At 29.1% G+C, this 26,437-nt stretch overlaps 4 protein-coding genes across 5 annotated transcripts; 1 reads left to right on the top strand and 3 right to left on the bottom strand.

Annotated features, from left to right (window-relative positions):
* Positions 1 to 934: 934 nt before the first annotated feature.
* Positions 935 to 3,686, bottom strand: LOC111040982. Its single transcript, XM_022325088.1, has 2 exons — positions 2,297 to 3,686; positions 935 to 1,618 (listed from the first exon to the last, which is right to left on the bottom strand). The coding sequence occupies exons 1-2, from the start codon at positions 2,606 to 2,608 to the stop codon at positions 1,160 to 1,162; spliced, it is 771 nt and encodes a 256-aa protein (XP_022180780.1). The 5' UTR covers positions 2,609 to 3,686; the 3' UTR covers positions 935 to 1,159.
* A 107-nt stretch (positions 3,687 to 3,793) lies between these two features.
* On the bottom strand, positions 3,794 to 8,795 carry LOC111040984 (gustatory receptor for sugar taste 64f-like). The gene is made up of 9 exons (XM_022325090.1): positions 8,220 to 8,795; positions 7,875 to 8,070; positions 6,998 to 7,116; positions 6,371 to 6,556; positions 5,928 to 6,202; positions 5,330 to 5,484; positions 5,100 to 5,262; positions 4,923 to 5,012; positions 3,794 to 4,833 (listed from the first exon to the last, which is right to left on the bottom strand). Exons 1-9 carry the CDS (start codon positions 8,374 to 8,376, stop codon positions 4,720 to 4,722), a joined length of 1,455 nt encoding a protein of 484 aa, XP_022180782.1. The 5' UTR covers positions 8,377 to 8,795; the 3' UTR covers positions 3,794 to 4,719.
* An 872-nt stretch (positions 8,796 to 9,667) lies between these two features.
* On the bottom strand, positions 9,668 to 19,021 carry LOC111040985 (gustatory receptor for sugar taste 64f-like). Of its 2 annotated transcripts, XM_022325091.1 has the most exons (9): positions 18,840 to 19,021; positions 16,710 to 16,905; positions 16,285 to 16,403; positions 14,387 to 14,572; positions 13,595 to 13,869; positions 12,061 to 12,215; positions 11,843 to 12,005; positions 10,095 to 10,184; positions 9,668 to 10,000 (listed from the first exon to the last, which is right to left on the bottom strand). In XM_022325091.1, the coding sequence occupies exons 1-9, from the start codon at positions 18,988 to 18,990 to the stop codon at positions 9,899 to 9,901; spliced, it is 1,437 nt and encodes a 478-aa protein (XP_022180783.1). In that variant the 5' UTR covers positions 18,991 to 19,021; the 3' UTR covers positions 9,668 to 9,898. The 2 variants fall into 2 exon arrangements, with proteins under 2 accessions (XP_022180783.1, XP_022180784.1); XM_022325092.1 differs by lacking the exon at positions 14,387 to 14,572.
* Positions 19,022 to 22,359: 3,338 nt separating this feature from the next.
* Positions 22,360 to 25,742, top strand: LOC111040981 (exosome complex component MTR3). The gene is made up of 4 exons (XM_022325087.1): positions 22,360 to 22,655; positions 22,718 to 22,971; positions 23,226 to 23,372; positions 24,332 to 25,742. Exons 1-4 carry the CDS (start codon positions 22,496 to 22,498, stop codon positions 24,611 to 24,613), a joined length of 843 nt encoding a protein of 280 aa, XP_022180779.1. The 5' UTR covers positions 22,360 to 22,495; the 3' UTR covers positions 24,614 to 25,742.
* Positions 25,743 to 26,437: the final 695 nt, after the last annotated feature.

Below are 26,437 nucleotides of genomic sequence, written 5' to 3'. Positions count from 1 at the left end.
AATACTGTATTAATTGTTCATTTTTTTCCGTAGGACTATTTTGTTGAAATAAAATTACACTATTTATATTAGTAATATAATATGTAATATTTCTTTACTGTTTATCATCATTTTGACTAGATAAACTTATTATTGTTTTCATTAGGCACATTTAAGCAAAATATAAGACTACCAGTTATATAAAAAAAATAATTTATATTTAACATATTAAATGTTACCTAAACACATTTAGTCAAATATAACTGGTATTCCATATTATATAACTATTATAAATAGGGTAATTTTATTTCAACAAAATAGTCCTATGGAAAAAAATGAACAATTAATACAGTATTTATAACGTTATTCACAAGTCACAACGCATTCATTTATTTGAAGAATGTTCTATTATTAAAATGCCTAAATTTATAATGCTCGTTTCTGACAAGGTTTGTTATTGTGTTAGCAGATTACGAATTGCCTACTTACAAGGATGAAATTTTTGTAACCGACCGTCGTATTTTAGCGATTAGTTATTTATGTTACAAGGTTATTATTAAAAAGTTACAATATTAGCAAAACGAATTCTTTACAAACGATATAGGTATCGAACTTTCGTCTATTATGTGTTTGTAAGTCGTTTGCAAAGTTATTTTTTTTCGTTAGAACAGATTTCGTTTTTGCTACAAAATTGAAAAAACCGATGGGAGGGCAGAGGAAATGCCCCGAATTTTCGTTTATTCCATACGTTTGTAAAGGATTGTGGACATATTTTTTTTTGTTTGTTGATTTTTGCATTTAGTTACGTTTTTCATTTCAGCATTAATAATTAAATTTAATAATTATTTTTCTGCTCGCCTCATATAGTAATGTATATATTTTTTAACAACTGAATTTTACACTTCAGCAATTATTTTTTTTTTCAAAGATAAATAATCACAAAAACTTTTTAGATGTTTTGGTGAGTTTTGTTGACATAGAGTTATACATTTTTTTTATAACTAGGTTTTAAGTTTTTGTACCTATAACCTAGTAGTAATGTATAATATGATAAAACGTGCATTTGATTAGGTAGTTAAAATCTATTCAGATAATTTTATAGTTCAAAAAAAAGTCGTGCGTATGGTTTTTGTCGCTTTCGTAGTCTAACTGTCCGCTGTCTGACCAAGCAAGACTGCCCCTAAGCCCTCTTGCAAGTCTTCTGCAGAGTGGTCTCCAACTGAACAATTCTGGCGTGTAATGTGGCCTCTACCTCCAGGTTGGTTTTCAAATCGGCCTGCAACCGGATATTTTCCTCGCGCAGCCCTGTGCTACTGCACATGACCGGCGCCCCATCGCTCCCCATCGCCGATTCCGACATCTCTTCCACGGCTGTCCGCAACAAGTCTGCGTCACGCCGCGCTTCCACCAGCTCGGCCGTCAGTCGCTTGGTCATCGTCCGCAACTCCGCCTCTTCGCAGTCCCTCCTTGTCCGGTCAGCTTCGGCGAGCACCGTCAGGTTTGTTGCACCCCGCTTCAAGCACTCCTCCAACTCAGACGCCTTAGCCAGTTTTTCTCTGGCATCGGCCAAGTTTCTGGACGCCGCCTCGGCCTTCTCCCTGTACGTCGCCAGCTCGGCCAACAGTTTGTTACTACACACCTGTAAACACCGACGGAAAAAAGAGACCTTGTAGTTTCGTAGGAATATTTAATCAAAATACACGCGAGTACGGAGTAAGTAGCTTACTAGTGGTCAATTATTTTGTCTTGTATATTATTTATAATATACCTAAATTCCATTCGCTGTGTAATTTTTGTTAAAATATAATTATTTTGAACTTTTTGAACTAAGTAGGTTGGGATAATATTATAGTAAGTACGTTGAAAGGAGGTAAATCTAAACGACAACTCTATATGTACCTATCATAAGAACATCATAGTATAACAGATGACCAGAAGTAAAACTATTAATGTTTTTGTACATATATTTTTTTACATAATTAAATGTCGTTATTAAAAAAAAAAGTATTAGGATAGAAGACATGGGCGACATCTGTTATATAATATTAAAGGCTTATAGAATCAAAAAAATACTGTACCGGTTTTGAGAATATTAGAGAAAGGTTTAGATAATAGATTTTGCTATTAAAATATTAAAATTATGATTACATGTTTATTTTTTATGAGTGCAATTTGTTCATGCAAGAACAAAAAGTCACTAATTATAATCTTGTTTAAATTGATCAATAAATATCTAAATAGCATTACAAATGTCTTGCTATTTGATAATTTCTACTACCTAGCTAGGTACCAATTGAAATAAATTTATAAAACTAACTTCCAAGTGTAAAGCTGCTTCATCGTCGTCTTTTCCGGATTTAGTTAAACTCTTTGCGAATTTGCAACCGGTTAATTCTACGGCCTTATTCATCAGACACTGCCCGACGAACTTATAACGTGAGTTTTCCGAGCGAATTTTTTCCAATTCCTTCTCGTTGACCATACACTCTTCCATCATTCGCTGGTAATTGGCATCCATGCGTTGACGCAACAACAATTGTCGGTATATTTTGGAATGTATGTACTTCTGGAGCTCTACAATTTCATTTTTTACCTTTTGGGTATTTTCTTCTTGACCAACAATACTCATTTTTAATACAATTTGATATTCTATATTATTAAATAATTAGCAACTAATAACTTTCAATGTCTTAGAACAACTAAAATAAAATGTTATTGTATGAACAATGTTTATTTTAATAAATATGTTATTTGACATGACAATGAGAATATTATAGGCTTATTCCTAGAAACGAAAAATATATAATTTGTGATACTATGAGTTATTTTAGAAAAAAATTTTTTTTAACATTAAATAATTTTAGATTCTGAGAGAAGCATATTGACTTTCAATAATTTTTCTGGTGGGAAAGTGTCTATCGTCACTTTTTAAGGCAATACAAATGCTGTTCATAGCCAAGACAGATTTTCGATTATTTAAAAGTTTTTTTCAATTATTGTAAATAAAATATTATTCGCTCGGTCAAAAAATTGAGTATAAATCCTTAATCATATTTTTATAATAATCTGAAACTAGAATTTCTCTAATTTGGTTAAGATTATGAACATTTGAAAATTATCATGTAGCTAGAAATTCAAAAAAACGTTTCTTTTCATCTAGCTAATACTCAAACATTTAATTCAAGATCCCTCATAAGTTCCCTTACCTTCAACAAAAAAAAGTTTACCTACTAAAAAGTAAAAATTAATTTTAATTAAGTTAATTTTTCATCATTTGAGTGTTCAAACTTCAAACCTTGGTTAGATGCCATGTATTATATGATATTTAGAATTATTATTGGAATAGGCACTTATTTCACTTTGGACAATTTTCTGACAAATTCTAGAAACAAATAGAATGCGGTATTAATTTTCCTGTGAGACAATGAATTTTTCCAATTTTTTTTTGCACAGTTGTTCCAAATACTTTAGCAGTTGGTGATAGTTGCTACCTTATCATTTTTTACATTTTTTGGTAATTAGAGGGAGGACACACATATACACACTAACCCAAAACTCAATTTTTACTAAAGCTTATTTTAAAAAAATTTCTTCGAAACCATTAACTTTGTTAAGTCATTTGTATTATAATTATTTTATTTTCTATAACCATGGCTACTAGCATCAAAATGATATTATCAACATGGATTACCTTCTATTTGTTTTATAGTTTGATAATGATCAAAATAAATAATAACTATAACATAATATTTTAACAATAATAAATTTAACAAACAAAATTATACTTGAAATTTTCAAATACCAAATTTTCCCATTATTTTAATTGTGTAAAAATGTTTCATACTTAAAAGTTTGAATGAACAGTCAAGTGTCTTTGTTTATAGAACAAGTCTATCCTAAGTAACATTCGAGTCGATAACAAGTCTGGATAGGAGTCATAGGTGGCCAATAAGATTATATTATTATTAATAATTAAAAATCTTTTAATTAAGTAATAATATTGTACATATTATATAAATGGACAAATCTATTTTTAAATTGTATGTTAATTTAAATATTTTTAAAGCCGAATAGATTGCATTAACGTGCCTGACTCGTTGTACATGTTGAAAGTAAGATAATTGTATTTAAAAAAGGGTTATAGAAAATAATTGATTGGAAATATTACATCTGCAGAACATAGATAAAAAAAAATCAGTCTACATCCATAAATGTTAAATATTATATATTTTTTTCTTAAAACTATTGTAGTAAAATGTAATCGGTTACCATACATATTGCTTAGGTGTGCCTAATGAAAACAATAAAAAGATAAAAACAATCTAATTTAGATGATTATAAATAGTGTGATTTTACCTATGATTTTACTTTAAACATATATTCCGACTGAAAAAAAATGAACAATTAATATAGTATTTAATGTTATTTACAAGTCACAAAGCATTCATTTATTATATTTCATTATTAAAATGTCTAAATTCATAATGCTCATTTCTGTCAAGGCTTGTTGTAATATTTGCAGGTTACGAATTGACTACTTATAAAAATGTAATTTTTTTACCCGACAGTTGTATTTTAGCGATTAGTTATTTATGTTACAAGGTAGGTATACATGATGTTTACAAACTCTTTATGTATAAAATCACAGACACATCACTGGTTAGGTTCTAACAATCCATAATATGCCTTTATCACTAAATAGGAGATTAACTTTGTTTCATTTATCAGCCGAACTATGAATCATATCAACTTCGGACAATAATTAGCAAGAGTATTATTTTGATCAGATACGCCGCTACCCACATTGTTAAATTGTATTAGTACGATCTCGTATGTGACTATAGTTCCAGCAACCTAAGTTATCATAACGGAATGAAACATTAGCACTCACAACGTAAATAAAAAAAAACATTCCAAAGGATAAAAATAATTTTGTGGCCAACCGTTAGCATAAACGTCCTGGTGACGGAGAAAAAATTACATCCAGTAAACGATAATTCATCAGCCGTCACTTGCATTAAAAATCTTTCTACCTGTAATTTAAAAAAAAAACAAATTTATTTGGTGTTTTACTTCAATGATAAATAAGCATGCCATTTTCAAAATAAACTTTAATTCACCTCAACACCATAACACTCTGCTGGCACAGAGAATAAGACGGATTTCGGTTTTTTGCTTTGATCATTAATGGATGCGACATACAAAGACACCACGCATGTCCTTCCAACTAGGTATGTAAATAAAAATACAAAACATAATGCCTCCCAAGAGCTGTGCATCGGTCTAAAAGTATTAGTTATTACTTAATGGTCTTAACGAAACACACAAAAATAATATATTTTTCACATACTTCAAGCTGTTAAGAAGTTGTAAGCAAATAAAGTACAAATTATGACCGAATGATAATAATATCACAGGAGATAGAAATTCATCAAAGTCGTGAGTCAACGACGCTAAAATATTATATGTTTCCCTAGATTTTCGCCAGTACATACTTGGAAGCACCTAAAATTTAAATCGAAATAAATTATCTATGCCCTGGCTTTCATATAACATTTACACTTTAAATAGGTAGCTGGAATATGTAACGTGTGGCAATGAAAAATGACATAATATTTTGCACAAAAAAATCTACTACAAAATGTATCAATCGTGTAGGTATAGGTTATGTGCTGTTTATCTTTAGATTTGCAAAACAATTCAGTCTTTTAGTTTTTCTACAAAAATGAATTGACGTAGGTATACCTACTATAATACCTAGTTAGGTTTTGTATTATATCAACTGACAATAAATTAAATTGCAATAACATAATATTCAATCTTATAAATTTAATATAATTTTTTGATTTTAATATTATTTTTAGTCGTTAAAATATCAATAAGTTTTAAGCTTAGTTATAAGCTAATATTGTGTTATCGGTAAGTAATATCGGTCAGTTATTACTAACCTTCCCTCTAACGCCGTCTAATTTTTGGTTGAGCTGCTTGAATTTCTCCGTCAAAGCACAAGCTAGTATGATTATTAATAAATCCATAAAATTCCAAGCAAAAGAATACAGACAATCACAAATCTTCAAAGTTAAAGCAACTACTAACGAGTAGTCTATATACGTAAAGACTGTTCTAAGCGATGTCAAAATGTAAAGTCGAAAAATATCTAGTCCATCCGATGAGCAATGTATGGCTTTTAATACTCCAGTTAAAATAGAAGCACAGTGTTCGACTGTAAAAATAAAACATAGATGTAAAACAACTATCATTAATAACTATTATACAACAATATCAATTAATTGTTTCATTGCATTACTGCATTATATGAGCATATGATTTTTATCATTGCTCTGAGCTATTGAGAAAAGACATTTTTTGTTTCTTATTATACTTTACATACTTGTTGAAAGTAACATGATGATACATGTTAACATTTTAATCTTAAATGCCATGTTAGGTGGATACCCATATTGTTTCATCTCACGTTCCATTAATTCCCATTTTTCCATAACTTTTGGCCATTCCCTTGCCAAATGAATAAAAACTATGTAAATTATAAGTGTACCTCCGAAATATACAAAATGACCTGTAAACCAAATAACCTTATTACCTATATTTACCAGTACCTAGGTAACTACTTGCGAAATTTAATTTAAAAATATTTTTTTTTAGTGAATTATTATCTTTTGTCATTATTAGGTATGTATTTTTATGTGATTACACAATTTGTAATTATTTATTTTACTAAAAGTGTAAATAGATTTATAATTGATAATAATTACCTAGCTTAACATTATTGTATTTATAATTGTAATTATTAATAGGTGTAGGAAAATCTTTATCCATCCTTACATAATATAATCGCTATAGTTAAAACTTGAACGATTACCTTGTATAATAAATATTTTCTCAACAAATTTGTATAATTAAGTTAGTATAACCTTTGATTAATAATCTAGTTTTTAAAATTAAAGCAGCAAGTTAAATAAAACAAAAATTTTATGAAAAAATAAATTCTTAGCTTTACCAGTGTTTTCATATGTCAGTCCATTACTATAAAAGTTATATAGTATTAACAAAACCATGAAAATAGAAGAACCGAGTAAAATAATGCTGTATGCCATTAGCCAGCTAAACCACTTGAAACTAAAACATATAAAATATCAAATACATGATACAAATTACTTATTAATTATTACATGTGTTTGAAAATATTTTAACTGAAATGATTTTTGTGCAGATTTCATGGAATTAAACATATTTTTATTTTTATGTTTTAAAATAATAGTAAGTATACATACATAATATGTACCTACATATATGTTCATTGTTCATAGTACAAGGTAGGTACTATAATTAACATTTCTGCTGGATGAGCTTGGATTCAAATGGAGATGAAAGGGTGTACCAATACAATACACATTTGAGAAATTTCCAAATTATGTAACTGTTTAGTATTTGCGTGCACAATTTCACAGTACACCTTACTTTTTTTAGTAATTCGTAAATTTCAACTTATTATAACGTTGTGAATTAGATAATTGGAAACAAACTTTGTATTCAAAAGTTATTTTTATAAATAGTCCATATGCATACCGAAAAGGTTCTAATATTCTCAAAATGTCTATTTTGAAACTCTGTTTTGCCACTCACTAAAACCCCCGAAAATCACATTTAAATCTAAGATCGTACAACAGAAATACTTATTATTTTAGTGTTAACTCTTAGCATACACTCAGAATTATAATATAGCAATTATTGAAAAGTATTAAGACTTTTCCAGTTGCTTTTATTTATTAAAATGTTTAGTACAACAAAAACATTTTATAAATTATGAATATTAAAGAGGTCAAATTAATAGTAAAAGAAGACTAATTATTAATTGAACCTAGCGTATGACTCACAACAAATAACTAGTGTTTTGTCCTCTGATGCCTTGAACTGGGAAAATAGCGAACATTTGACTCAAAATAAGTACAGGAGTGATGGCTCTGTGCAACGAATTTTTATCGCTAATTATGTCTTTCCTTATACTGTCTTCCAAGGCCTTGATTCTCACGTAGTTTACGGGCATACCAAGATCATCTTGTATTTCGAGTGCTATAAAAAAAATCTAATTAGGTACTGTTAATAATAATTATTATTTTGTACGAAAAAAACCTAATTTGAGTTTTTCACATATGGCATTATTTTATCTTATTAAAATAATAAATAGTCCAATAATAATAAGTTAAAAAAATCAATATTACCAATATTGCCCTTGTTTTCTTTTAATTTCAATGCTTTATAATTCGAACGGACCGCTGATTCAGTTAATGAACTTTGTTTCAACTGCCCTTCATAACCAGATCCTGTGAAATTCCTGTCCTTGAGATAAACGGGCCTGAAAGTATTTTCGTCAGACATAGTAAAGAAACGAGAAAACTAGTATTGTCACTACGACACAAGTAAACTCATCACACTAAATGACTTTCCCGAGTTTGAATTCACTGCCAAATTGTTAAATATTCAATTGCAAAAATAAAGTGCTCACCGATGTTATCGGGGTCTCTGACACACGGAACACGCGTTATTGGAATACTTGATTATAGTAATTTTTGACGTTATGAAATGGAATTTTATACACACTATAAATAATTGATTTTAAGTTTTATCTACCAAATAATAAACGCCTCTCGAAAAGTATACATTTAGTACCTACAAAATGTGTTTTTGGTGTATGAAAATTACTATTACTGATTCGCCAATGCCCGAATAGTTTTAATATTTTCATTTGAATTTTGTTTCGTACATTTAACATGCAAATATAATATAACTACCAGACATAATAATATAATATGTAATCGTCAAAGAATACTTAATTTTAGTTTTACTGAGGCAAATAATATTTCTCATCGTTATTTAAATAATATTAGTGATTGATGTAAAAATATAAAATATGTATGAAATCGAAAGTAAAATTATAAATTTGAATATTTCATTACGTTTATACATAATACATCTAAAAACCATTACTTTTCAACAAGACTATAATTTAGTAATTCCGTTCAACGATAACATTTATTTTAAAATAGTTTTCAATATTCGGTAGAACTAGAAAGATAAGTAGGTAGGTACTAAGTTTTATTATTCAAGGACTTCATTACTATATTTTAGTTTATTTAAACCATATTTCAACAGTTCTTTTCGTACATCCATCACAACTCAATGACTGATCAATAATGTTTCGTTCATCAATGAGAAATAAGGCATTCATCTTAAAAAATGAATTAAATTGTATTGAATATTTCAAGTCTTAATAGGTACCTACAGATCTAAAATTTCTGTTTTTGTTAATTCATATTCGCAGAAACTACTTATTTATAGGTTATAACGTATAATATAAATATATACTACTGTTATAGCTTCTAAATTAAAACATCAATTCACACCAATACACTTCCATGGTTGTTTTCAACAAACATAATCTAAATTGTTATCATAAATAAATGTTATACCATTTTAAGTTTTGTATTTTGAGTCAAACAGAATTATCACACAATGATAATTAAATGATAAATTAGGTTTATGTATATAAAATTAATTTAGGTATACATTATTTCTAAATCTTAAAATACTTAACTGTATAAAATTATACAAAAAATTTTTTTGAAAAATAATCTAATATCAGTACCTATCTAATGTAAGGTACAGAATACAGATATTTTCTAAATGTTTGTTTTTGAATAATATTTTAATTAATTAATTAATTATAATGTAATATATAATATAAAAAATGTAATGGTAGGTAATGAACCTTATTTTAGGATCATACTGAATAATAAATAATTTATTAAAAATTAACCAAGATACCTTAACAATACTACTTGTAATAGTACCTATACTTTTTTCATGAATATTTAAAAGTACTTTATATAAATTACAATAATTATGGACAATAAGTAGTAGTATTATTTTGACCATTTCCATCACTATTTACACTGTTGAATTGTATTAATACGATCTCGTACGTGACAATTGTTCCAGCAACCTTAATGATTATAACAAAAAAATCATTAAAGTGTATGCACCTAATTATAATTTTAATGAATGTTAAATAAAATAAAACGCATAATCAAACTGACCGTCAGCATTAATGTTCTAGTGACAGAAAAAAAATTGCATCCAGTCAATGCTAATTCATCAGATGTCACTTGAGTTAAGAATCTTGCTACCTATTATTAAAAAAAGAACCTTATCATTTTTTGTTAGAAAATACTATAGGTATACTATATTTTAATTTCTTCCCTCTCACTTTCAATGCGTCTATCCGATAGAGATTCATCACATCTTTTGATATTAATGTTTTAATGTCTATAAGTAAGTATACCTATTATATTATAATCCCTATTAATCTGTAAATTTTATTTTTTTTTCATTCATTTTTTACTTTATCTCACTTAATATACCTGGCTAAATGTATTCAATGTAAATATAGCTGACTGGAACACATGAGCAAAATTCCGTAAAAAAGATGTACACGAACTGCGTCTCTAAATATCTGGGACACAATTCGTGAATTTTAATCAGGTGTTCTTAAACAACTAATAATTAAATAAATATCAATATTTTGTTTGTTTGTTGAATGTAAAATAAAATATGATATTATGATATAAAAAAAAATAAAATGTACGTTGAAACCAATCAAAAATCAATATAGTCAATAATAATATAATTTACCTATCCTTCTTCATTCTCTTATAGTTTTAATTTAACGATCATTTTTTATTTTCCCTTATCTACTGCACTCCTAAACACCCATAGGGGGTTGTTATTTTTTGTTTTATAACAATAAATAATCTATTATTATTATTATTATTATTATTATTATTATTATTATTATTATTATTATTATTATTATTATTATTATTATTATTATTACAACTATTATTATTACAACAAATATAATAAAAAATCAATCAAATATGACATTGAAAAATTTGGTTTACACTTCTTTGATACCCAAGCTTTTCACAAATTCTAACCTTATTATTCTATTTTTATTAAATTGTTAAATCCAATTTCGTTGGCAATTTTGGTAATTTTTACTTCGAGTTGGATACGAATTATTCGGAAAACAAAAACCCATCCATGTTTATTGCAGTTTATAATATACTATAAATATACCATAATATATGTAAATGTATCGTGAGTCACAAAATAAAAGATTTCAGGGCTTCCTATAAATACACCAGCAGGTGCTAAGAACCCTAAAAACGAAAAAAAAATTGTACCAACTACTAAAATACATATTTTATACATGGCCAAAATAGTGGGACGCAATCCACGTATAGGTATACCTTTGGACCACAACTAAAATGTTTTAGGCTGACTGAGATTTGATAGTCTTTGTTATATACTGTATATTCTATAATCTATACCATACCATTATATTATTTTCACTTACCATCCTAGATCCTAATCCTATCGAAAGCCATATTTTTATGTACATTTGTACTCTTAAATCGAAATCCTTAGAATGACGAAAGTCTCGTAACGACAAAACCCAGAATAATCACTTTCCCTTTTTTATAGACAAAAGCCGCGGTTATATAAAATCACTTTTTTTGTACACCAAAATCAATATGGCATCCTATTTAGTTTTAAGCATAATATGCCAAACCATTTTTTATCTAGAAAATACAAACTTACATACTAAATCCTAATACGCCCATTGGCCCATTTCTTAATATTTACTTAAATATACTCAACAATATTTATTGGTTATTATTATTAATTGTTGCTTAACAATTGACACACTTCATATCAAATATTATTAATTATTTAAGGTTTAATTATACTTATAATACTTGTAAGCTAAACTTAAATTCACCTCTACTCCATAACTTTCAGTCGGCACAGAAAATAGGATGGCTTTCGGTTTTTTGCTTTGATCGTTTATGGAAGCAGCGTATAAAGATACAGCACATGTTCTTCCAACCAAATATGTAAATGAAAACACGAAGTAAATAGCCTCCCAAACGTTGTGCATTGGTCTGAAAACACGTTTAGCCTTAATAAAATTTACATAAATATTAGTTATTTGCATACTTCAAACTATTTAGAAGCTGTAAGCAAATAAAGTACAAATTGTTAGCAAATGATAATAATATCACCGGTGACAAAAACTCATCAAAGTCTTGAGTTAACGACGCTAATAGGTTATATGTTTCTCTGGATTTCCGCCAATACGTACTTGGAAGCACCTAAATTTCAATCATTAATGTATAATGTCATTATACACAATTTATGCAAGTACATGAGTGTCATGATTCATGAATAATAATTTAAAAAATCGAATATATTATATTATGAACTAAAACAGGTCTAGTGATATATACATATATACATATATACATATATACATATATACATGATGTGTATCATTTAGAATAAAATATTATGTATAAATTATAATATGTGGTTGTTTAAATTGTATTAGTCGTTACGCTTTTGTTAAGGATTTAAAAATAACAAAAAATGAAGGATCTTAGAAAAAAAACTAAATGAACAATATTTAATGATAATAATGCATATTGAATTAGTCTTAATACATTTAATAAACTCTTATAGTATAATACTATGGTAGGCCCAGACTTTTTTGTGTGGTCGTCTTACGCATACCTAATACTTTCAATGCGCCATTATATTATATTCATGTTAAATTTGATCTATGTTGTGAATACACAGAATTAGTCATAAAATATTGCATTCATTTGATCTTCAATTTAAATTAACAACTAAAACTACCTGTAAATATTATGTTAATAAGACTAATTTTATAAAATACTAGCGAAATTATCGGACTTTGTCCAGCGGAAAAAATGAACATTTGAATACGGGAGACTCAGTGTATTTTGGTTTTAGTGTACCTCAGTTGACGGTCATATCGATATGGTATTATGCAGTATAGAGGGGTAGCCGTCATCAACTATTTTACACCTGAGCACCACCAGGGAATACAAATTACGAAAAATTACTGTAAAATGAACAATGCTTTGCATAGAAAAAACTTAAAACTTCAGTGTTTACAGAGTATATTTATCAAATGTTCACACTATACGTTGAAAATAATTGTATCCGTGTTGTATACACTTAGTGTTTTTTATTTTTTAGATACAATTTAGGAATTGATAAAATTATTGTCTATTTAGGTATTGCGACAATTTGGTAAGACTACTATACAGGGAATACGGTTTTCGTAAGTTTGTCCAACGCAAAATCATTTTAATGAATAAATTACAAGAGGTACCATTACGTCCTTCTAATGAGGACCCGACAACATTGTGTAGCCCATAAAGATTTTTTTTTATTTTGGCTGCATTTAACCAAAACAAAAACCAATGGGAGAACCAACCGAACCCAGTATGTGAATATAGACTTCGGTAGCTTTTGTGATTTATGTATCATTGATACATAAGCGTCTCGAGTTATTTAAGATTATTTAGAAATCAGCTTATACTATATTATATGCAGTATGTACCCCCCCTCCCCCAAGAATATTCTGGCGGAGTCTACTAGCATGTTTATATTGGTATTATATAAACCTTTATATTATAGATTTAAATAATAAATAATGACGAACCTTTCCTTTGACAGTGGCCAGTTTTTGATTGAGCTGCTTAAATTTATCAGACAATGCACATGACAGTATGATAATAAATAAATCCATATAATTCCAAGCACAAGCAAGCATAAGATTTAAAAATCCCAAAGGTATAGCAATTACAAGTGAATAATGAATCAATGCAAAGACTTGTCGAAAAGACATGGAGAAATAAGCTCGAAAAATATCAAGTCCACCCGTCGAACAAGGAATTGCTTTCATTATTCCTGTTATAACGGAAGCAGAGTGTTCAACTGTAAAATCAAAAAAAAAAACATCAAAATCTGCATAATTGTATTCTAACTATGTGATTTTCCAAGCGTACTCATTATTATTGTTCTCTAATAATACATTAATCCTAATTCTGATTTTTCAAATTTTTTTTAGTCTATAAATTATTAATTATATTTTCAAATATATCGATTTTTATACCATTTAAAAAGATTCTTTACTCCTTTGGTGGTGTGACCTTTTTCCCCATTGTATATTATAAATTGTTGAAAAGATGATTTTTTTCTAAATTTTAAATGTTCAAGTGCCTAAATAAATTAAAACTCGAACGAGTTAATCATTATAAGAATTATTATCTTTATCTTTGGAAACTATAGTTTTAATAACTCATATACTCCTCGTTCGAATTCCGATGTGTATCAACGTTTTCAAAAAAATCACCTCATCTACAACTTACAATATAAAATTGTGTTTCTCATTTAAAAAAAGAAGTACTAGTTAGATTGAATTTTACAAATATTATTTTAATGTTTCACGTACCTATAGCAAGTACCATTACGATACTAGTAAGTATTTTGAACTTAAAAGCCGTTTTGGAAGGGTAACCAAATTGTCTCATTTCACGTTCCATTAATTCCCATTTTTCCATAACTTTCGGCCATTCCCTTGCCAAATGAATAAATAGAATGTAAATTACCAGAGAACTTCCGAAAAACATTATTTCTCCTATGAAATAAACAATACTTAATAATACTATGTAAATCACCACAATGTTATTGCTAAAAATATAAAGTTGTGGTACAAAAACCTGACAGACATTCTCCTAATTGCAAAATTTTATAAGAAGCTCATGTAAGCCTATACTATGATAGCGTAGTACAGAGGTAACTAACTAATTTTCCAAAGGGATCCGTTGTCAAGCTTACCAAACTTCCTGTGGTCCAAAACACTTTAACTCAATGACATTTTTCACACATTAACATAAATTAATACTTATACGTATTGATGTATTATTAATTTGTATAAACATATCATTTTTTATACGATATCGGAATATATATTTATTCATCATTGTATTATAAAAATGTAATACCATATCATATAATTAGTAATCACGCGACCATCAGGACCCTTACAAATGTGACCGCCGTCTACCAATTGGTGCAGACCTCTGGTGTAATGAGAATATAAAATATTATAAACAAGTTATTAAGTATAATAATTTAACATTATAATTCTACAGATGTCTCTATTTTACTTTTTGACATCAAATATTATTACCGGACCACATACAAAATGGTCTATTTAATGATCTATACTCAATATTTTGAAATTTTAACTTTTTTGAAAATATTTTTACATAATTTTACATGTCATTACCAAACAACGATGTTGGAAACAATATAATATATTTATAACCTAATAATTCTTATGTTTTACTTTTATAAATGACAACATACACATTTTTCTTTCATATTTCTAAGAATAGTATTTATTGGAGTATACATTGTACATTGACACTTAACAATTTAATTTCGAACGAGGAGTTAATTAGATTAAAGTATTTAGGTCTAAGTTTGGTGAACAAACATTTTGCAGGGTGCCCGCTTTAAACTACAATCCACTAATCTGAAATTTAAATACTGTTGTTTCGACACAATTTTCAGCATACTATACTACTATAGTATATTCACCATCTGAACCTCGTGGCTCACATAAACCCAAAATCCAGGTCATGGTGTGTGCTGATCGATAAATATTGAAGGTCGGTCATGTAATTATATTAATTATTAATTAACTACTCCATTTAGTGAAATGGGCATGGAATAGTGGATATTAAATGCCACCCACATGAATTGCAATTCCAAAAACTGGAGAATTTCTGATTTCAAGGACACTGTAAAACATGTTTTAATTAAAAGAATTAGAATTGTCGGTCAAAATTTTAAGTAAAAAAAAACTTTTACAAGTCGCACAACGAAATAAAATCATTGTTATCAAAGATTGTTACATTTGATTAGAAATAACTAGGACGCCGGGCCTAGTGAGTAAATCAATATTATATTATTAATATAATTAAAATTATCACTGAAATGTATGGGTACTGTTTAAATATTAAAATATCATAGTTAAATCAGTGGATTTAATGAACAATAAAATCATGTACGATAATATATACGAGTACTACAATCTGGGCACATGGCTACAAAATTATCGGCTCCACTCAACGAATATATTATTAATTTAGAATTAAGACTATTGTTTTAATTTGTGTATCGAAAAATAATAATTATTATACTTATGCATAATTGGCCTGAGATTGTGTGCTACCTGTCATTACATTATATTGTATGTGGATGGATAGCCGATAAGTATCCAGAGAATTGTGTAAACTGAAAGAAAATTAGTACTGATATTTTTTGGAACATAGTCATTACCCGTGCTGTAATACGTCAGTCCAGTCATGTATATTTTGATGAGTGAAAATGAAAGAATTAGGAGGGACGCAGCAATTACAACGAAGACATAAATAACTGGCCAGCTGAACCAATTGAATCTAAAAAAAAAACATAAAATGTCTGAGATAATATATTGAGACAGTTAAAAAAAATATTGTACAACACAAAAAAAACCGAAGAAGTGTCTTTGCTAGTAGATTTTGAGTGTACTTAACGATTGCAAGTAGGTCACAGTAATGTATGCGTTAATTTGAATTTAACGATTGCATACAAAAAACAATTTAAAGCGGAGACAGCTATTGAATGAAAAACGAGGGTGAGCATGTTTAGTGAATCATCCTGTATACATACTGGCAATTCAAATTGAATAATTAGGTAAGTAGTAAGTACATGGTTTTACTCACACTAAATAACTAGTATTTTGCCCTCGAATGCCTTGAACTGGTAAAAGAGCGCAAATTTGAGCCAGAATTAGTACTGGAGTTATGGCCCTGTGCAACGAATTTTTGTCGCTAATTATGTTCATCCTTATATCGTCTTCTAAGGCTTTAATTCTTACGTAGTTTACAGGCATTCCGAGATCGTCTTGTATTTCAAGTTCTGTGACAAAATAGAAACACTATTATGTTTCAAATGTTTGTGTTTATCTCTATAAAATCAATAAGTAAGATAAAACATCCTCTCCCGTAAGGGGTACATCAGGGACATTTCTCTCATAACCATTTTGTTCGAATTTGTACAAACTTTTGCATCCTTTCAGGAGGGAGGGCCACTATCCTGATTCCTAATTCCTATAATGTTGATAATAAAACTTCATCGTATATGTTACCGGCAAAGATGTATAATTAGGAATTAACGTTAATGACATTTAAGATTTAACAATATTTCCGATCAAATTAGGCAGTGTTCGATATTGACTTAGAAATGTCAATGTCCATTATTTTCAGGCAATTATGCATTTAGAAATATTTCCTAGGTAATCAAGATAATTCCGGGCTTATCAAATGTTTGTTTGTTGAATTGGAAACAGCCTTGCGTTATAAAATCGATTTATCAAGTTATCTACACTAACATCTTTACTGACAATAATAATGTACTTTCCGGCTCTAATGTGTCGATGAACGTACACAAAGTGTCCTACATATTATTATAAGTAAAAGATACTCGATAGCCGTCCATCGGATACATCTATCATCTATACCTATAGGCTATTATAATTTATAGTACGTAAGTATACAATATAAATCGCGATTATTTATTTGCTATAATATTTTTACACACACACTCCCTAGGACACCACAAAAGAGGAGGGAGGGCGTTGAACCTGGGCCCTTTGAAATTAATTTATAATTTTTAAAATTTTAAAATTTTGATAGGAATTATACTTATCTTATATTACATAATATTTTACGTGGCCTGCAAAAATATTTAGTACATGAGCCCAAAATGTGATGTGGGGGGACTGTGCACACCTAATAACATACTAACATGTATATCTAGTATATAATATGTACCTATAGGCCATATAGTAAGTACCTGTCTGTTTTCGAAGTGTCACAGTAGGTACATCAATTCGTTGAAAATTATTCAATTTATTTTATTTATGTAATACTAGCTGTCCCATCACGGCATTGCCCGTGCCGTGTATTATATGACTATAAAAAAAACTATTTTACCCCCTTAGAGGTCGAATTTTGAAAAATCCTTTCTTAGTGCGCCCCTGTATTGCTTAAGGAACCTCTATATAAAATGTCAAGTCTCTAGACCCGGCGGTCTATTATTACATTTCTGACCAAATTTAAATATTTCGCTGAACAAAATTATCAACATTGTCGATCAGTGTTAGACATTAAGATCATTTCCCAGTCATAGTTGTAAATGTGTTGACAACATACCTAATTTTTACAACATTGCTTATGTTGTCAGTTAATGCATTGCCAATATGGTCTACTATAATGCATAGTGTTAGGAATTTGTGAAATTGGTTAGGAATTTACCTAACCTAGTTTACATCATCGACGGCATACAAATTAATCAATGTTGGCGGTAACACCATTTATCTGAGAGACTTAATCGGGACATGCGTATGCCGTATATAGTATAATAATTTATTGTTAACTTTAACAGAACGTATTAACACCAAGTTTTATCTATAAAGATGTGTTTATGAAATAACAACGAATGACTCTATTCATACAGGTACCTATAGGCTATAGTCTTATTGAAGACATTTTATTTTATACTCAAACTGAAAACATTGACTGTGTCAATTCATGTACTTAACAATAATATATACAAAAAAAAAAATATTTAAAATGTATAATCATGTATAATCGCAAATTACAGTCAATTATCAACACTATAATTATCATAAGGGCCGACGGCGTGATGGGTCCTAGTAAATTATTTATGTGTCCCAGATTTCTCAAAATGAAAAATGGCAACCCTGCAGCCTCGCACTCTGGTACGCTCTGCGTGTACAATGATTAATAATATTTTACAGTGGTAATATTTGATACAAAAAACGACATAACTACTGATATTCTTTCCTTTGTTGAATTTCGAATTGAACGCCGAATCGACCAAATGCGATGCACTCGTCGGTTGAGGCTGCTGCCGTCCGTCGGCGAAATTTCGATGCTTCAGATACACCGGTCCCGTATTATTACTATCGTCGTCGGACATGGTCGGGCAGCGAACGAACCACACGCATTGTCGAACCGAACGAAAGAGTATAAGTGTGGTTCTCGGACACGTTATCAGACGATATTGTTTAGTATCGTAATTCATTGTTTTTTTTTTTTTTTTTGTTTTCAGAAACCTGCTATTATTATTCACTAGCTATGGGCTATTATAATAGCGTGTCGTTTATTACCCTCGTTCATTGTATTATCGACGTGGCACTCAATGTCGTTTTATCTGCACAGCGATCAAAAAACGCACCGTAAACACAATTAATATAATATTGGTTATTTTACCAATGATGGCAACCGCTATTCGATAAGCGAAACAGACAACAGCTAGTTGTATAATGGACGTTTTAGGTGGTAGATTATGAAACGTATGATTATATCTCGGATTATATTAACATGTTATATCTACGCTCGTGCCTACAGCAGCACTATATGTGTAATATGAATAGTAACACCTTTAAAAAGCCTTAAAAAAAAATCAAACACTGAAAACCCATATCCTAAACCACATTTTTTTTCCCAAATCGCCCGAAAATAACATCCCGGTTCACCCGAAACCGGAATGGTTATTTATTTTACAAATTTGAATAATGGCTTAAAATAAATAATAATTAATTCGAAGAACAATAATTGTACAAGTGGACTGCGCAGTATTTAATGGAACTGCCATGAAACGCCATGAACACCGGTAAAGGTATTCACTGGTTTCGTTACGTATACATACCCCATAGTATTTTTGGATGGACATCCACGCACTAGGTTTTTTTTTGGAGGGTATATCTTGTGACTTCGTTTAATTTAGTCATTAGATTGAGTACCAATAATGGTGAGTACCTGTTCCGTAAATTATTAAAAAAAAAATGAGTGCCAAAATTGTACCTCAAAGCCTAAATGTCAAACGTGGTGATTACCTACACCAATATCGACAGTGGTGGTCAATTGAGTGGTGCAAGTTTATATTTTTGTACCACCGGAATATCATAACAGTTTGTAATGTTTGTATAAATACATAGATTCTATTTTCAAAATTCTATATTTGATTATTGAACAAGTATCTACATAACTATAATTGTCGAACAAAGGTTGTCTTTTTATACTAATCATTATGATTACAACTAGGTAAACAATTTTCCGGCGTGAAATTCTAAAGGAAGTTGAAGTATTGGTGGGTTCAAAATTAAAATATGTCTCTGCATCACCAGAAATTGATGCAACTTTATGACACTGAATATCGGTATTCAAAGCGTGTATAATGAACAAACATAAAATATTTAAACCTAGGGTATTAACTACAAACCGTGTAAGTGCAGCCGTCCAGATATGGTAGGTGTTCACGGTAGTCAAATTATCAATAGGTAAGTATTAATCATGATCATAATATTAATCAATGTTGTTCTCAACATTTGTGCGTGTGTGGGAAGGGGAAGAGGGAGCTGCTGCACTAGTTGATGTATATACGAGAAATAGGAAGACGATAATTTGCACCAATTTAAATACCTAATCACATGTAATTTGCCCCACTAATAGTTATGTATATTTAAGTGCATATGTAACCTAAGCTAAATTTAAAAAAACATAATTTTATTTGAGACACATCTGAATATAAAATTTTGGTATTCTGCTACACGAGAGAAAATGAAATGTAATCAGTTCATTTCTAATTTAAATTGTTGGAATTAACCTGATATACATTTACCGAGCTCACATCAGTTATAGGCTATAAGGCTATAGGCGTGCGCACTCTTCTGTTTCACGTGTGGCTTTTTTTTACAAGGCCCTTATTGAAAAAATAACAAATAAAATGAACACACAAAACATAGGTATCATAGCACCAGTCATCGACGATTTTTATGGTTAAATTGATAAATACATTCCTGATTTTCCAAAAAAGTGAGTTGTTGGCTCTTTTTACCTAAGTATCTAAAAAATACCCAGCCTCAGGTGTCGATATAGAAAAAGAATATTCGGACTCTCAAAATAGGTTAGGTTATTGTTTTTCCAATTAACATAGGTACTATATTAAATTGTTCATACTTTTTTATTATTTATATTAGTATATCACCGATGTATCTACTATTTAATTTTAATAAAATATTTTTTGCAATGTATCAATGATAAAAAATTTAATTACATTATTGTGTCAATGTATCATATATTTGTTATTATACATCTTACTTTTTGTTTATTTTTAAAACTTTAATAAATCTAGTAAATAATTATCACTGCAAAATTGATTAAATATAAAATGTAATAAAAATTGAAATTTTATTTTGCATGTTTGGCATCTTTTTTTTGCATATTTTGATTTTTTAGTGCATGTTATTTGCATCATGCATATTTAAAAATTTAAAATGCATATAAATCCTGTCTTTAATTATAAGTACAGTAGAGCCTCGATAGTCCGGACCCCCGATAATCAGGTGAACGCGGTTATCCGGACGGCAAAATTCCATTTGTTTCGAATAAAATGTCTGATTCTCAAGCACAGAAATGGGCTTGCCGTGGCGCAGACGAAGATTTAGCGAATCACGAAATCTTAACTGATGATCAAATTATACAAATTGCAGCAAAAGAGGATGATATTGACGAGGATGAAAGTAGCTCAATCAGTACAAGCAGTGGCGTAGTTTTTTCCCGGGGGGGGGGGGCTGATCAATTTTTTACACAGCGGTGGTTAAGTTTTTGATCGAATACCATGGACCATTAAAATAATTTTTAAATTTTATTAACATTTCGGGGGGGGGGGCTGCAGCCAAGTGAGTACAAGTACCTAAAGTTTCTACTTCAGAAGCTGTGAATGCACTGAATACTGTATTGCAATGGGCAGAACATGAGAACATGGATAACACTGATATTTTGTTGGTGCGTCGATTAAGAGAACTCGCTTTTGAAATGAAAATTAAAAGTATTGTTCAGAAAAAAATTACCGATTACTATACTTCAGTTCTACATACATATTATTAAAAACATTTTTTTTTTGTAATTCATTAGTTTAGTTTTAATTTAATTTGATTATTATTCTTGTAATTTAAAATGCAATAAATATAAAGATGGCGAAATTAAAGTTAAATCTTAGTCATTTGAGTAGGTAATTTTGAAAAACCTCCGGTAATTCGGAAAATCGATAATCTGGACGATGCTCGGTCTGCATTCGTCCGGAATATCGATGCTCTACTGTATAAGCTCTATAGTCTTTGCCAAGGTGGATATATTATATCCATCTTGCTCTATGCCTCAAGGAGCAAAAATGATTAATAATATTCACGATTTAAGATAGTACTATCTTAAATCATGATAATATTTCATCTATAATCTATTCTCTGATTACATTATCAATAATATACAAACAACAATGATAAGAAATTCAAACAAATAACAACTTACTTACCCATGCGGTTGGATTACAGATAATAAAAATTCAATTTTGAAGAATATTTTGTTTTCAATTTTAAATTTGAATAGGTACTCTTGAATTAACTCCGATCGGTACTATAAAAATGCCTACAAATGTATATCGAGTTCTTGGGCCCGAAGGGTCCATACCTTATCAGCAATATTTAATCGATAGAAACAATACTAAACTTGAAGAAATTGCCACGGGATTAATGAAGGATACTCGATGTGATGGCAGAGATATTTCAACCCACAGAAATTTATGTAAGATTTAAGTTCCTGATTTATATTGAATGTTTTGCTTATTGCATTTTCTTATTATCAAGGTATCAAAACTGGTATTGTTACACAAGCCAAAGGTTCAGCTTATTTAGAATGTGGTAGTACAAAATTAATATGTTCTGTATTTGACCCTAAAGAAGTTCCGAATAAAGTAGAATATGCTAAAACTGGAGTACTCCAGTGTGAATTTAAATTTGCTACATTTTCATGTAGACAGCGGCGCACTTATACAAGAGATTCTGAAGAACGGCAATTGTGTAATGAACTACGCAGAGCTTTAGAACCTGCTATTTGTAGAGTGAGTTTTTCAACTAATTAAATTTATGATGATTTTGAATACCATTAAATTGATACTCAGTTACTTAACATGAGCTTAGAAATATTACCATTTGATTTTTCTTATAATGTTATCATTACTTTTGTCATTAAATAATGAAATATTTATTTATTTCATAATATTTGATTTTGGTTTGAATTAATAATAAAATTCAACAGAATCTGCATTGTATGCACAGATTAAAGATAGCATATCATAAGTTTATTATTTTATAGGGTGAATTTGCAAATTTTGAAATTCATATTAACGTTCTGGTATTAGAAAATGATGGATCTGTGTTGGCTGCTGCAATCACAGCTGCAGGACTTGCACTAATGGATGGATGTATACCTATGTATGATGTGATCGTTGCTACTTCATTGGTTTGTTATATTTTTTACAGTTGTTAATGAACATGCAGTGATTACTTATGTGTGTAATCAATATTGTACTTCTTTAGGAAATAATTAGTATGTCAGAATAAAAATATTCATATTTGAAGGTCATATGTTTGAAAATAAACTTAACTAAAATAATTCAAAATTGAGAAAAGTCACAGGTATATAGTAGGTCTAGTGTACATCTTCATTGAGACTGGTCAGATTGATGGATGTGTTAAATTTGAGTTCAATTATAAATCATTCAAAAGATATGACTCCGTGTAAAAATAGTATGTTTAACGCTCAGCTCTCTATTTGTATTCTAAAGATATATTGCCTATAATTTATTTATATTACAATTAGTAATTTATTTATCTATGCTCTGTTCAAAATAAGATCATTACCCAGCGACCAAGTTGTTTGCATGGGTGTGGCTTTGTTCCAAAGCACTGGACTTGGTGTCTAACAATATTTCTGACCGCAAGTTGACGAAAACTGGTCGTTGCTGGGTTATAATCTTATTTAGAACAGAGTATATAAATATTAAAATGTTATGTTGAACTATTTTTTGCAAAACACATACGGTAATGGTATTATTAAAATATTAAAACAATTTTTCAATAATTATTTAAATTTTTAACTAGAAGTTAATACTCTATACTTTGTACTTACTGTTATATTTGAATGATTCAAATTTTAATGACTTTTACCTATTACCATTAATTATAAATGCTATTATTCATTCATTTATCTGGTTATACTACAAGTTTTTAATGATTTACGACTTATTATAAGACATTTTACTGTGGCCCACATATTAAAAAAATTGTTAGGAGGGGTATATAATATATTAAACTTAATACAATGTCTATTAGTCAATACAATCAAGGATTCTATCAATGCAATAAATATCTAGTCTTGTCTATGTTTTTATTATTAAAAATGTTCTCTTTTCTTTTTAGGGTATTTACAATAACAAAATTTTAGTAGATCCAACATATGATGAGGAAACATTGTGCTCATCTAGGATAGACAATGGAGAAAACAAGGGCACCGTCATGCTAGCTTATATGAAGAATTTGCAACAAATTACAGAATTTGCTCAGAATGGTTCAATGGATGTAAACATGTTTCCAGAATACGTACAAACATTGATTAATCAAAATTGTAAACTATACAAAATGGTGATCTCTGCAGCTAGAAAAGATGTTATTGAACATTTTGAAAATGAAACTAAAGAATAAATTAAAAAGTCGAGCCAAGTTTATTAATTTAATAATAAGAGTATAAAATATTTTTTTAAAGATTGTATTAAATCCCTAATTGCATACATTTGTGTTTATTTTAATTATTATTGATTTAAATTTGATCAAATTTTAATTAAAAACCTCTTATAATAACATGTCAGATTTTATTCAGGATTTGTTATCATACTAAAAATCAAGTTATCAAATTTACCATAGTGATTTAAATTTGTTAATGATGTCTTCTTTTTCAATATATTTAATAAGTATAATTCATCATTTTTTTCCTCCATTGTAATTAATACTCAAAAGCTATCCCTCTAATTGAATTAAGGGGGTTTGAGTGTGATGTGTTATAAGGAGTTATCTTAAGGAATTGCATATAGCAATTATATTTGATCTGTGTTACTGTCTAAGCAAATTAATGTTAGTGTGTGTAATTGGTAAAATTTGTTATCAAGTACCGGGCACCAATGGCTCACCGCCACAAATAAATTTCTCCACACACAGGCACATGTCAATGATACAGATTTTATCAAATAAACGTCATGATATACAAATGACAAAATGCCATAAAGCTAGACAAAATTGAAAGAATTGGATTCGACAAATCGTAATTTTGAAAATAGATATTAATTAATCATTGTGTTCATTGGAGAATGGCTGAGGGAATTTTATTTATTCGAATTCTTCAATAAAATATGAACAATTTAAAAAATAAGAATTTTGGTAATTTATATATTTAAGTACGCTGTTAAATTTTATAATGATATATTTCAAAGGTCATGCTTTAGTAGAGTTGTTGAAGATTTAGAGTTAATTTTCAAAATTAAAATCCGTCAAACTTAATTCCCACAGTTTTATCTAGCTTTTGGCCTGTTTTACGAGATTATTTGTACCTGCTCCAGCCACTTTAAAATTGTACCTATGTTTGATTCAATGTATTTTGGTGTTTTTATATCCTTACATATTGTTATAAAGCCAGTACATACCAATTTATAAATGACTGCAATCGCCTATTTAGATTAATTTGTTATTATTTATTATTTGTGTTGCTTTTGCTGCACCTAGCAACTTAGTAACAATATACAATTATTAACACAAGCTTTCACATACAGACTAAACCATGTACATTATATTAACAAGCAGTAACAGTTCGATCAAGGCACAATACAATGCCACAGATTGCATTAGATTCCCAAAACCCTTTTGTATGTAATGTTAATATTTATATATGAGTACATTATATTTTATTTTGCAGACATCTTACCTATATCACAAATTAAATAAAGGTTAGGTATTATATATGCTGCTATGAGATAATCAAGAAAATAACTAATAAATGGTCTGCTTCTTGCTGTCAGGCTGGTTAAAAAGTATGCTACACCAGAAACAAAATCCTGCAATTACCTCTCTTACTCATAACACTCATCGTTAATTGTTATATTAACATACTACAGAACATAATTCTTAATGATACTAATAAGTAATAGCTATAAATTATTTTTTTGTTTAAATTAAGGTGAATAAGGTACTGATACGAATATTACGGGTGTTCAACAATTCAAAATGTATTTCTTAAATTGTATATAATTAATATTAATTAAAGAATAAATAGAAAAAAAAATATTCTTGATGCATAATATATTGTTTTAGATTTTGAACTTAGTTCAACAATAAAATATTAATAGTTCATAAGATTATTCATCAGGTTTCTCTGGCGGAGGCCCACAAGGCTGCAACATTTTTTCCATTAAATTGAATCGTACTCTTGCTTTAGCTTCGTTCTCAGCAATTCCAAACCAATTCAATAAATCATAATGA

The sequence above is a fragment of the Myzus persicae genome, unplaced genomic scaffold (assembly GCF_001856785.1).
Source record: "Myzus persicae strain clone G006 unplaced genomic scaffold, MPER_G0061.0, whole genome shotgun sequence".
Lineage (NCBI taxonomy): Eukaryota > Metazoa > Arthropoda > Insecta > Hemiptera > Aphididae > Myzus > Myzus persicae.
The sequence above is the reverse complement of the archived record's forward strand: the minus strand, read 5'-3'. Positions and strand labels throughout refer to the sequence as shown.

What these genes read in the sequence shown, in the direction of transcription:
- LOC111040981 (XM_022325087.1), top strand. Translation starts at nt 22,496, where the DNA reads ATGCCTACAAATGTATATCGAGTTCTTGGGCCCGAAGGGTCCATACCT. An exon ending in TAGAACCTGCTATTTGTAGA is followed by an intron (nt 22,972 to 23,225) that starts GTGAGTTTTTCA and finishes ATTATTTTATAG; the next exon opens with GGTGAATTTGCAAATTTTGA. An exon ending in TGATCGTTGCTACTTCATTG is followed by an intron (nt 23,373 to 24,331) that starts GTTTGTTATATT and finishes TTTTCTTTTTAG; the next exon opens with GGTATTTACAATAACAAAAT.
- LOC111040982 (XM_022325088.1), bottom strand. Translation starts at nt 2,608, where the DNA reads ATGAGTATTGTTGGTCAAGAAGAAAATACCCAAAAGGTAAAAAATGAA. An exon ending in AAGCAGCTTTACACTTGGAA is followed by an intron (nt 1,619 to 2,296) that starts GTTAGTTTTATA and finishes CGGTGTTTACAG; the next exon opens with GTGTGTAGTAACAAACTGTT.
- LOC111040984 (XM_022325090.1), bottom strand. Translation starts at nt 8,376, where the DNA reads ATGTCTGACGAAAATACTTTCAGGCCCGTTTATCTCAAGGACAGGAAT. An exon ending in CAAAACACTAGTTATTTGTT is followed by an intron (nt 7,117 to 7,874) that starts GTGAGTCATACG and finishes TATATGTTTTAG; the next exon opens with TTTCAAGTGGTTTAGCTGGC. An exon ending in CATCATGTTACTTTCAACAA is followed by an intron (nt 6,203 to 6,370) that starts GTATGTAAAGTA and finishes TTATTTTTACAG; the next exon opens with TCGAACACTGTGCTTCTATT.
- LOC111040985 (XM_022325091.1), bottom strand. Translation starts at nt 18,990, where the DNA reads ATGTCCGACGACGATAGTAATAATACGGGACCGGTGTATCTGAAGCAT. An exon ending in CAAAGGAAAGAATATCAGTA is followed by an intron (nt 16,906 to 18,839) that starts GTTATGTCGTTT and finishes ATTTTGTCACAG; the next exon opens with AACTTGAAATACAAGACGAT. An exon ending in CGTAATGGTACTTGCTATAG is followed by an intron (nt 13,870 to 14,386) that starts GTACGTGAAACA and finishes TTGATTTTACAG; the next exon opens with TTGAACACTCTGCTTCCGTT.